General features: G+C 49.1%; 1 protein-coding gene across 1 annotated transcript in view; it reads left to right on the forward strand.

The window, feature by feature from the left end:
• Positions 1-4080: 4080 nt before the first annotated feature.
• RPH3AL (rabphilin 3A like (without C2 domains)) overlaps positions 4081-12584 on the forward strand; it is an 87653-nt gene continuing 79149 nt past the window's right edge. Inside the window, 3 exon segments of the mRNA XM_065898039.1 lie at positions 4081-4157; positions 7704-7847; positions 10786-10915. Of these exon segments, the coding sequence (XP_065754111.1) occupies positions 4081-4157; positions 7704-7847; positions 10786-10915 (351 nt within the window).

The raw sequence follows: 12584 nt of genomic DNA on the forward strand, positions 1-12584 counted from the left end.
ATTCAATGCAATCCCTATCAAACTACCACTGGCATTTTTCACAGAACTAGAACAAAAAATTTCACAATTTGTATGGAAACACAAAAGACCCCGAATAGCCAAAGCAATCTTGAGAACGAAAAACGGAGCTGGAGGAATCAGGCTCCCTGACTTCAGACTATACTACAAAGCTACAGTAATCAAGACAGTATGGTACTGGCACAAAAACAGAAATATAGATCAATGGAACAAGATAGAAAGCCCAGAGATAAACCCACGCACATATGGTCACCTTATCTTCGATAAAGGAGGCAGGAATGTACAGTGGAGAAAAGACAGCCTCTTCAGTAAGTGGTGCTGGGAAAACTGGACAGGTACATATAAAAGTATGAGATCAGATCACTCCCTAACACCATACACAAAAATAAGCTCAAAATGGATTAAAGACCTAAATGTAAGGCCAGAAACTATCAAACTTTTAGAGGAAAACATAGGCAGAACACTCTATGACATAAATCACAGCAAGATCCTTTTTGACCCACCTCCTAGAGGAATGGAAATAAAAACAAAAATAAACAAATGGGACCTAATGAAAGGTAAAAGCTTTTGCACAGCAAAGGAAACCATAAACAAGACCAAAAGACAACCCTCAGAATGGGAGAAAATATTTGCAAATGAAGCAACTGACAAAGGATTCATCTCCAAAATTTACAAGCAGCTCATGCAGCTCAATAACAAAAAAGCAAACAACCCAATCCAAAAATGGGCAGAAGACCTAAATAGACATTTCTCCAAAGAAGGTATACAGATGGCCAACAAACACATGAAAGCATGCTCAACATCATTAATCATTAGAGAAATCCAGATCAAAACTACAATGAGATATCATCTCACACCAGTCAGAATGGCCATCATCAAAAAATCTAGAAACAATAAATGCTGGAGAGGGTGTGGAGAAAAGGGAACCCTCTTGCACTGCTGGTGGGAATGTGAATTGGTACAGCCACTGTGGAGAACAGTATGGAGGTTCCTTAAAAAACTACAAATAGAACTACCATATGACCCAGCAATCCCACTACTGGGCATATACCCTGAGCAAACCGTAATTCAAAGAGTCATGTACCAAAATGTTCATTGCAGCTCTATTTACAATAGCCAGGAGATGGAAACAACCTAAGTGTCCATCATCGGATGAATGGATAAAAAAGATGTTGCACATATACACAATGGAATATTACGCAGCCATAAAAAGAAACGAAATTGAGCTATTTGTAATGAGGTGGATGGACCTAGAGTCTGTCATACAGAATGAAGTAAGTCAGAAGGAGAAAGACAAATACTGTATGCTAACACATATATATGGAATTTAAGAAAAAAAAAAGTCATGAAGAACCTAGGGGTAAGAAAGGAATAAAGACACAGACCTACTACAGAATGGACTTGAGGATATGGGGAGGGGGAAGGGTAAGTTGTGACAAAGTGAGAGAGTGTCATGGGCATATATACACTACCAAACGTAAAATAGGTAGCTAGTGGGAAGCAGCCGCATAGCACAGGGGGATCAGCTCGGTGCTTTGTGACCACCTAGAGGGGTGGGATAGGGAGGGTGGGAGGGAGGGAGACGCAAGAGGGAAGAGATATGGGAACATATGTATATGTATAACTGATTCACTTTGTTATAAAGCAGAAACTAACACACCATTGTAAGGCAATTATACTCCAATAAAGATATAAAAAAAAAAAAAAGACATGTAGGCAAAGAGTCATAATCTAAAAAAAAAAAACAAATCGTAGCTGAAATGGGACTGGTTTAAAGTTGTTTGATGAGCGTGTCATTTTTGAGCCCACCTTTTTTTTTTCCTGGACTGGATGTGAGTCTCCTTTGGGAGAAGGTCAAGACTTTAAATGTGGGGAGGACTTTGGTGACGGTGGCACCAGCAGCCCTCCCAGCACTGGGCCTGGCCATGGGGACTCCACATGCGACTCTTTGGGGCCTGGGTTAACTCAGGTCTCACTCTCAGGGTGGCTGACAGTGGGGAATGGGTGCCTGGATCAGCTGAGTGGAATAGAGAGCCCACTGTGGTCAAGGTAGTGGGCTTGGTCCCTGAGTGGGTCAGTTAGCTGCAGTCTGCACGCTGCCCCCTGCTGGTCATCACAGAAATAGGTGACATTGGTCTAGAACAACAGTTCTCAAACCACGGTCCAGGGATCTCTGGGGGTTCCCAACGCCTTTCGGGGGGTCCACAAAGTAAAAACTATTTTAATAATAATAATAATACACTTGGTCAAGTTCTCTCACAAATATACAGGTGAAAAGTTCATTGGCATGAATGCCACATTGGAACTAATCTTTAAGAAACTACCATCTGTTGAGTTTGGGTACAGTATGAAACAAGAATGTCCACAGTTATCTGGGAAGGCTATTAAAATACTCCACCCTTTCCCAGCTATAGCATGTAGCTGTGAGAGTCTGGATGTCCTTCATGTACTTTAACAAATCTCCATATCACAAAAGATTGAATGAAATGTCAGATATGAAACTGACTTTTGTTTAGCCAAACATTACATAGATTTGTAAAAATGCAAAACAATACCATTATTCTCACTAACTGTTTTTGTTTTGAAAATACAGTTTTTCAAGAAAGTATGTGAGCATCTCATGGGTTTATTATTTTTTGATGAACTGACAATTAAAATTTTTTCTCAGTGTTAATTTCTAATGTGGTAAATATCAATAGATATGGCCCATATCCTTTGGAGTTCTCAAGAATTTTTTATAACAGTTTAATGAGATGTAGTTCACGTACCATAAAATTCAGACATTTAAAGGGTACAGCGCAGTGGTTTCAGTGAATTCACAAAGTTATGCAACCGTCACCACTATCTAATTCCAGAACATTTCCATCATCCAAAAAAGAAACCCTGAGCCCGTTAGCAGTCACTCCCATTCCTTCCTCCCCTCTACCCCCAGCCCCTGGCAACCACTCATCTACCTTCTGTCTCTATGGATCGGCCCATTCTGGACATTTTATATAAATAGAACCGTACACTATGTGGTCTTTTGTAACTGGCTTCTTTCGCTTAGCGTGTTTTCAAGGTTCATCCATGTTGTGTAGCCTGTGTCAGCACTCCATTCCCTTTTATGACCAAACAATATTCCATTGTCCACATTTTATCCATTCATCAGTTAGTGGGCATTTGAATTGTTTCCACTTTTTGGCTGTGAATATTCATGTACAATTTCATACGTGGACATGACGTTTTCTGTTCTCTTGTGTTTATACTTCAGAGTCCTTTCTGGGTCTTATGGTAACTCTGTGTAACATTTAAGGAACTGCCAGACTAATTTCCAACCTCAGTGATTTTTAAGAGTGTAAAGGAGTCCTGTGTTTGAGAACCACTGGTCTGGAGGGGATCAGACCAGGGGAATGTGGATAACTCAGTACTGCCCCTCGTCTTTGCTCTGGGATTGGGATTCCCTCAGACTCATCCCTCTCTCTTCCCCTCCTTACTCTCCCCACCAACACACATCCTTGGTGGCAAGGAGAAAGCCAGCTAAGGTAGGCTGCACAAGTTAAGCCCCCAGCAAGCTCTGGAGCAGGGTCTCCTCCCTGCAGGATTCCCAGGGGGGCCATTTTCATCGTGGTCCCCATGAAGTAAAGCAGGGGTAGTACTTGGAGGGTGCAGGGATCAAACGCCCTTGGGGCTTGCCCCGCTACGTTGAAAACTGCTGAGGTGTGCCTCTTTTCTCCTTTCCGATTCTGTCCCTTTGACATCCTGCCGGTCAAGTCCAACCTTGTCACTTAGCTGCGTGATCCACCTAGCTACCCCTCCCAGAATCACGAGTCTTTTGAAAGAGGAGCTTTGAGGGAATCGCATTTAGCTGGAGGATTGATTCTGCTGGTGAGATTCCAGACATCCTCGGGGACGGGGTGGGGATGGGGCAGGGGCCGGCAACGGACAGGGATAGGTTGGAAGTACCGGTTTTGGGTGTCTGAGGGACTCTGTCTGCCATCTGTACCCCAGCCAATGACATGCTCTTCCTTCTTCCCTCTTCTCCCCTCAGATGTGACTCCACACCCTGGCTGGGTGTTCCAAGTCATGGCCGACACCATCTTCGGCAGCGGGAATGATCAGTGGGTTTGCCCCAATGATCGGCAGCTTGCCCTGCGAGCCAAGTGAGTACCTCTAGGGCTTGGCCGGGCCCTCCCTTCCCTCCCCTGTCCTAGTTCCCCTCCCTTCTTTGACAAGATTCAATCCCAGGCCCCCAGAAAGAGCAGTTTGGAGACAAGTGCCCGTCTAATACACACCACCCTCCTGGTGCTGAGCTGGGTACCTAACAGCCATTCACTCATTTAACTGCTGTATGGAATGTATTCCCATTTCTCAGATGAGGGCAGTGGGGCTGAGGTCCTCACCCAAGTCACCCACCTTGTCAGTGGTAGGGCTGGGACTCCCCTGGGTCCATGTGACCCCACGCCTGTGTTCTTTCGATCACAATAGGCTTCAGGGAGCCAGGCCACTTCCTTTACCTTCTCTGTTAAGAGTATAAATCCCCCTTCACTGAGCCTTCAGTCCCTGAGTCCCTGGCAGCGGGGAGCCTTTGATCTCTGGATGCCCACTTCATAGTTGAGCACCCACTTCATGGTTGAGTTGACAGACCAAAGGCTTGTCTAATTTATGAAGAGCTGCCCTCGGGGCTGAAACACACAACCAGCCTTGAAGCATCCCAGGTCTCTGCCATGCTCGTGTCAGGGTCTCTCTTGTTCTGGTTTGCCCCCAGCTTTCCTGTTATCTCTCAGCCTGATGACCCCTCGGCTGTAGTTAGATCAGCCCATCTCCACCCACTGCCCCCCTCCGTGGCTGGAGACCAGGGGCTCCCAGATGCCTCTCCAGCCTTCCAGTCTCTTCCTGTCCCTCCAGGGAGTTGGGGGTCCCTGGGGTCAAATAAGCCCAAGAGCGCCTCTTCATCTGTCAAGTCGTGCTGGGTACAGGAGCCAGCATTTCCCAAATGGAACCAAGTTCAAGAAATTTGCAATTAAACATTGTGAGCCTGCAGGGGACAGAGCTGAAACATCAAAAGAGGATAGGAAAATTAATCTGAAATGCCCAAGAAGAGTGGAGTCCTGCGTGATTTGCAGGACTCTTTGCACCACAGTTAATTTGTCTCGCTCACTGGGATGGCTCGGCTCTTTTAGCCCCCGTGTGGCCCCTGTCGGGGAGAGACCAGGGGTGAAACTGTCCTCTCTCCCTCTCTCCTCTGACACCAGGCGAGATGATGCGTCCTCCGTGGCTGGATGTGAGGAGCTGGGGAGAGCTGTGCTCTTGTAGGAGGGCCCGGTGTGACCCCTGGTGACCCCGCCGGCATTCCCTTTGGCTCTCCGTGACCTGGTCTTGCGCTCAGCAGCAGCCAGAAACTGTTGTAGCACCTTTTATTTATTTATTTATTTTTGGCTGCGTTGGGTCTTTGTTGCTGCACGCGGGCTTTCTCTAGTTGCGGTGAGCGGGGGCTATGCTTCGTTGTGGTGTGCGGGCTTTTCATTGCAGTGGCTTCTCTTGTTGCGGAGGACGGGCTCTAGGTGTGTGGGATTCAGTAGTTGCGGTACGCAGGCTCAGTAGTTGTGGCACACGTGCTTTGTTGCTCCACGGCTTGTGGGATGTTCCCGGACCAGGGCTCGAGCCCGTGTCCGCTGCATTGGCAGGCGGATTCTTAACCACTGCGCCACCAGGGAAGCCCGTAGCACCTTTTAGAAGAGTAAGTGCTTTTATCTCCTCCCCGGGGTGTGCTGCCTTGTAATGCCAGGCTCCTTAAAGGAGAGTGTTACAGATTCCCGCAGCCAGGGACAGGTGAATGTGTACCCCTGCCCACTCCAAGGCCTGGCCTCCCTTCCTGTCCCCACCAGTCCTGCCCCGTTCCCATTCTTTGCTTTCCTCAGCTCTATGAGGGTCACTTAAAAAAGTATTAGTCTAGGGCAAGGTATTTTTAAAAATTGAAGTATATTCGATTTATAGTATTATATTAGTTTCAGGTGTACAACATAGTGATTCAATATTTTATAGATTATACTCCATTTGAAGTTATTATAAAAATTGTTGGCTATGTTCCCTGTGCTGTACACTATATCCTTATAGCTTATTTATTTGATACATAGTAGTTTGTAAGAAGGCATTTTTTTAAATTGGAGAAATAGGCAGTCTAGAAGTCTGGATCTCTCCAATGCAGCACATTACTTTATGCCTTCATGCCTTTGCACGTTCAGTGTCCTTTGCCTGAATGCCAACTCCCTGCTTCCATTGGGGGAGCTCCTATTCATCCTGCAAAACCCAGCACAAATGCTACCTCTTTGGTTAAGCTGTTCCTAATGGTCTCACCCATGATCATTATAAAAATCATCACTGCCACTTATTGAGCAACTGGGCATCTGCTATGTACAGAGCACTTTATATACCCTCCTTATTTCATCTTCTTGGCATCCCTTAAAGAGACAGATCAAGAAATCAAGGATGAGCAGCTGTCCAAGTTCTCATACCTGGGAAGAGACAGAGCCATAAGATGAGACCACCCATTGGACTTCAGAATCTGAGTCCTTCACCTTAACCAGCCTGGGATGGCTTTCTCTCTACTCACAGAGAAAGGACATGCTTTTTAGCTCTCCCAATTTCTACAGTGTCGGCAGTGCTTGGATGCCAGAGCTGGACTGGGTGGTGACGTGAGACCACCAGTGTCCATCCGTTTCAGGGAACCACTAGGAAGGCATCCACACCCTCATCTTCCTGCCCTGTATCCTGTGTCACAATCTCTTGCCTGGTGCCACTTCTTTAGGGGAGACCTTCTAGAGCTGCTCCCCTCCCTGAGTCAGTTCCCCTCATTTGTACGTCCTCCTCACGGCCACCCGCGTGGCCTGCCCGGGGGCTCGTCCCAGCACCTAGCGAGCCTGGCATCACAGTGGACGCTCAATGAATAGGTATTGAATGAATGGCTCTCCGAATTTTTCAGTCAATAAATATTTTTGTAACTGATCGGGCATCCGTCTCCCCCAGAATATTGTAGTTCTGGAGGGCAGTGACCTTGCCACCTTGTCCGTCTCTGTGTTCCCACCACCTGGCGCAGAAAGTCTGGGAGAAGCTGGGCCCCAGGGCAGGGAGTTGGGGCTCGGTCCACTGCTGCCACCCTCACCATCCAGAAAAATAGAAAGAGTTGGAGTTCTTCCCCTCTGTCCTGGGGGTCTGGGCCGGGCCCCAGCCCCGCCTCGCCACACTGGCCGGCCCTCACTCCTCCTCCAGGGTAACCTCCTGCCCTGGATCCCTCTAGTTTTCAGAATGCTGCGTGAATATCCTTTTATCCTCAGCGCTTGTTTTTAACCTAATTACCAGTCTTTCCTGTCCCATAGTAAACTCCATCTCACTTTCTTGTACAACTCAGATCTGGGTGTTCATTCTTCTCTTGGTCATCTTCTGTGCTGTTCGCTTGAAACCGCTCATGCTGTGGCCATGGCCTTCTGCGCGTTCCATGCTCCTGTCTCCCTTCAACCCCCCCGAGGTGCTAAGGGGGTGCTGCCATCCTTGTGGGAGCCGGGAGCTGGCGGGTGGCAGAGGCAGCGTTTGAAGGCTGGTGTCTGAACCCCTTGCCCCTGACACACAGACTGTGCTCAGGGGACCTTTGTGGATGTGACGGGGATGCCGGTTTGCACTGGGGTTGCACTTCTGTGTTGTTCTCTCTCAAGGCTGCAGACGGGCTGGTCTGTGCACACCTACCAGACAGAGAAGCAGAGGAAGAGCCAATGCCTCAGCCCAGCCGAGGTGGAGGCCATCCTGCAGGTCATCCAGAGGGCCGAGCGGCTTGATGTCCTGGAACAGCAGAGAGTCGGGTAAGGGCTGCTCCCAAGATGGGGCAGGAGTGAGGCCGTGGACGGGGAAGCAGGGCATTTAGTGCCAGATCAGTGGGCTGGGCGTCTGGCGCCCTGGCTCCTAGTTCCAGCTTTTCACTGGGAGTGAGTCAGCTCTGCCTGAACGCCCCTGGCGTGCAGATTCCTAACCCAGCCTGTCCAAGCCTCAGTATACCCCTCTGTAAGGTGGGGATAGCGGCTCATGTGTGGGCCCCAGGCTGTGGGGAGGATGAATGAGTGCCATCAAACACCTTAAGGTCTGTTTAGCTCTGCACAAAGGAGGGTCGCTGTGGTTCAGCCAGGGGAGGGATTGACGTGGAGGCTGAACTGTGGGTTCTCCCATCAAAGACCAACAGGAGCCGCTCTCCAGCTTAATCTAAGCTCTTCCGGCCTCCGGCATCCAGAGCCGTCTCCTACATAGTCTTCAGTTTTGTTGTGGCTTTTTTTTTTTGTTTAATTACAAAAGCAATTCATACTTCCTAGACAATCTGAAAAACACAGGCAGGCACGAGGAGGAAAACATAAATGCAGGGCACTGGCAGGAATTAATTTGATTCTGGTCTCCTTGTTCTTTTTCTATTAAATAGATGATCATTTCTTAAAAGTCAGACATTGTAGAAATGCACAGTTCTAGAAAGTGAAAGCACCACTACAAAGACCAACTGCTGTCCAGTTTGTTGTCTGTGCCTCCGTAACACTGACATATTACTACCATTTCATTACAAAAAGGGTTTGTATCTGACAGACTAATTGTCTTTTGCTCTTTTCTCCCCACCACACCTGGCTGGGGCCCCTCCCTCTCTCAGGCCTAGCCCAAGGGTCCTGCAAGGCTCTGCGGGTCTCCGAGGTGCCTGTGCTGATGACTGATGGGCCAGCACCACATCCCTCGGGCTCCCTCAGGAGGGCGTGCTGGGAGCTAGTGAGGGGTGTCCCCCGTGGGCTCCCCGCAGCTGTGGGAAGCATTTGCGCCCCGCCCCCATCCATCTGGGCTGTCATCTTTGCCTTCCCTGTGCCGCTCACATCATCTGGCCCTGGCTGTGAGCGCTGGGTTTGGCTGGGGCAGGAATGGCCCAGAGGACAGTTAATCATCTCAGAGGGAGGAGGTGCATCCTGTGTGTTTCCATGAGTGGGAGTCACAGGGCTGTACGGAGAGGGGGTCCCCCAAAAACAAGTGGGTCAGGCCAGGGCCGAACTCGGCTTTGCTCCTGGAACCCTGCAGGTCCCTGGAAGAGGGACGGCGATTCCTGTGGAAGTCAGGAGTGCCAGCTGGAGGGCAGGTGGGCAGAGGCAGCCTCGGCGCCCAGTCCGCCCTCCGTCGGCCCCCAGGCAGGGCCTGATCACCCCAGGGGAGAGGGTGGAGTTGCCATGAGACTTGGGGTGGCCTGAGTGTGGCCCTGGCTCTACCTCTGAGGAGCTGTGCAATGCTGGCAAGTGACTTCACGTCTCGGAGCCTCAATCTTCTCACCTTTAAAGTGGGGGGGAAACAGCATCCTCTGTGCTGGGCGGTTGTGAGAGTTACAGGGCATAACGTACCCACACCCTGTCTTCCATGCATTCAAGAATTTTCACTGGGAATCCACTGGGCACTGGAGACACAGCGGCCAACGAAACAGAAGCAGAAGTGGCCGTGTGTTGTGGGCGTGGCAGGGTCGTATAACAGGTTGTCATGAAACAGGGTCGCGGTGGGCTGGGGGACCGTGGGACCCAAGGAGAGGCACCTATCCTGGGCTCAGCGGGGTTCAAAGAGGACCTCTTTCTCTTTCTCCCTCTAGCTTCTCCGTCCACCCAGGTGCTTAAGCCAAAAGTCTCTACTCCATCCTGGGTCTTTCTCTTACCTCTCCTCCCCCAAATCCATCCATGCCGACTCTGGAATACAGCCCGTCCTGCTCTCCGTCCTCCTTCCCCAGCCCTGCCACCTCCTGCCAGCTTCCTCACTGGACTCCCCCTGTAATCCCAGCTTCCCACAGCAGCTGGAGGGAGCTTTTAGCTTTTAGGGAGCTTAGATCAGATCACTCTTCTACTTAAAACTCTTCAGGGGGCTCGCGTTGATCTTAGAAAACAATCCAAACTTCCAAAACCAATCTAGTCGGGCTTCCCTGGTGGCGCAGTGGTTGAGAGTCCGCCTGACGATGCAGGGGACACGGGTTCGTGCCCCAGTCCGGGAAGATCCCACATGCCGCGGAGCGGCTGCGCCTGTGAGCCGTGGCCGCTGAGCCTGCGCATCCGGAGCCTGTGCTCTGCAACGGGAGAGGCCACAACAGTGAGAGGCCCGCGTACCGCAAAAAAAAAAAAAAAAAAAAAAAAAATCCAACCTACAAACCCCGTGTAATCTGGCCCCTCCTCGCCCCTCCAGCCTCCGTTACCCCAGGCAGTCTAGCCCCCATGGGCTTCTTACCATTCTAATGCCCCAGGGCCTTGCTCTTTGTACTTGCTGTTCCCTCTGCCTGGGATGCTCCCCCAGCTGTTCACATGTTTGGTCCTTGTCGTCCTTTACCTCTCAGTTCAAATGTCCTCAGAGAGGCCTTCACTAATCACCATCTAACATGCCTTGCTCCCTCCCAGCCCCACTTATTTTATTTCATAACACTCCCCCCTCTGAAGTCAGTTTGCTTGTTTATGGACTTTCTCCCTTTATTGAACATAAATGCCATAAGAACAGGGACCGTGTCCATCTCTGGCTTGTTTGCTACAATATTCCCCGTGTCTGGCATGTTGTAGGTGCCCAGTTAATGGTTGATGAGTGAGTGAATGATTAGGAGTTAGCCAGGGGAAGGGATGGGGCAGGGAACAGTACCCCAGGTGAGGGAACCAACCCCCAGGAAGTGGTATAGTATTGGGGCCCCGTGGCAGCCGCGCCTGGGCAGGGGTCTGGTTGGAGACAGGAAGCACATGCCATCTGACTCTGTGTCCTGTGCTGCAGGCGGCTGGTGGAGCGGCTGGAGACCATGAGGCGCAACGTGATGGGGAATGGCCTCTCCCAGTGTCTGCTCTGTGGGGAGGTGCTGGGCTTCCTGGGCAGCTCATCGGTGTTCTGCAAAGACTGCAGGAAGGTAAGGCCCTGCTCTGGCTTCCCAGCCTGGACCAGCCCTGTTACTCTGTGGCTTTGCAGCCTGGCTCCCAGGAGTGTGTGTGTGTGTGTGTGTACATTTGTGCATACATGTGTGCACACATGGTATCCTATGCTTCTTGGCAAGAAGGATTGGGGCCTGAAGGTCAAATGGCCAGGCTTCTAGTGCCAGCTCTGGGGAGTGGACCTCTGGGTCTCACAGGCCTGGGTGTGAGTTCAGCTCTTCCACTAGCTGTATGACCTCAGAAAACTTATTTACTATGTCAAGCCTCACCTTCCTCATCTGTAAAATAGGGATAATGATAATATGTACCTTAGAGAGTTGTGAGGATTAGATATTATATGCAAAGCTCTTAAAACCTTGTTTGGCATAGAAGTATTCAGGATATGTTATTAGTTGTCATTAAATAAATACAATTTTCCTCAGGGCCAAACAGTTTGCTAAGATTATACTTCCTATGCTATTGGTCTGCTCTCTTGATCCCTGGCCACTCAAATGAGAATGATCTTTGCAGCAAGGCCAAGTGGATTTTCTCCTTTTCTTATACTCCACTGATTGTTCTAAATTATGCCACATATTAATATTGAGTCCAAGACTTCTTAAAATAACTTTTTGTTTTTCCTGGAGTTTCTAATTGCCTTTCTTTTCTCATTGACCAAAGAATAACGTGCCTTCCAGTCCTCAAGGTTATTTAGCATCTGAACTTTACTCTCTATTGTGTGAAGCCTCCTTTTTCTTTCCCTGCCAGAATCTCTTCTGGACTCTTATTCCTGCTCTAGCCTACAGTAGTTACTGCATAGCTGTCATCATGGGACTTCCCTTTACTGCCCTCCTAGGTTAGAAGCACTGTTCCCAAGACACCATGTCTTTTTCTTTGTTTGTTTTTCACTCTAGTTTTACTAGAACCCATTCTCAAGTAACTTCCATGTGCTAGTCATTATTTTAAGCCTGGAGTTATTTTGGTGAACAAGGCAGAGAAAGAACTTTCTCCCTTGAGGGAACCAAAAAAAAGTAATGTAATAGATAATAAGTAATAGTAAATAGTAACGTAAATAAATAAAGTAAATAGTAAAGTAATAGATAAGAAGATTTCAGGAAGAAATAAATTCTGGAAAGAATTAACAGGGAATAGAAGACCGAGGGTGGGGTGGGGCATTGAGAAGACTATAAATTATGGGAACGTCAAAGAAGTAAACGTGGAATTGGCAGCAGAGGCCATTGGCAGCCTTGACAAGGGCATTTTCAGTGATGTTCAAAGTCTGGATGAGAGAACCAAGGTGCAAAGAAGTTAATGTACCAAATGAATAGGTGGGAGAGCCAGGATTTCAGCTAAGGTCCCTTTTCCCCTGTTCTGTCGCATGTGGTGAACTGGGCTGAGGAATGTGGATTAACTGGTGAAGGGTCCCAAGAACAGTGGAGGTGTGGGAGGGGCCTGAGGGTCAGGGAGGGGGTGGGCACTTTGGTGCCGCTCCTCCGCAAGCCTCCATAGGCCTAGACTAGATAGATACCAACGAGGTACTGGGCACAGGGACTCAGGAATGTCTTGCTCCCAGCACCGGGGCAGGTGGGGTTCTAGTATGTGACTTCTGCCTGGGAGAATGAGGCCCAACAGCCTGTTTCCTCCTTCTGCCCCTCAACTCCATGACTACTA

Source organism: Phocoena phocoena, chromosome 19 (genome assembly GCF_963924675.1).
Source record: "Phocoena phocoena chromosome 19, mPhoPho1.1, whole genome shotgun sequence".
Taxonomy (NCBI): domain Eukaryota; kingdom Metazoa; phylum Chordata; class Mammalia; order Artiodactyla; family Phocoenidae; genus Phocoena; species Phocoena phocoena.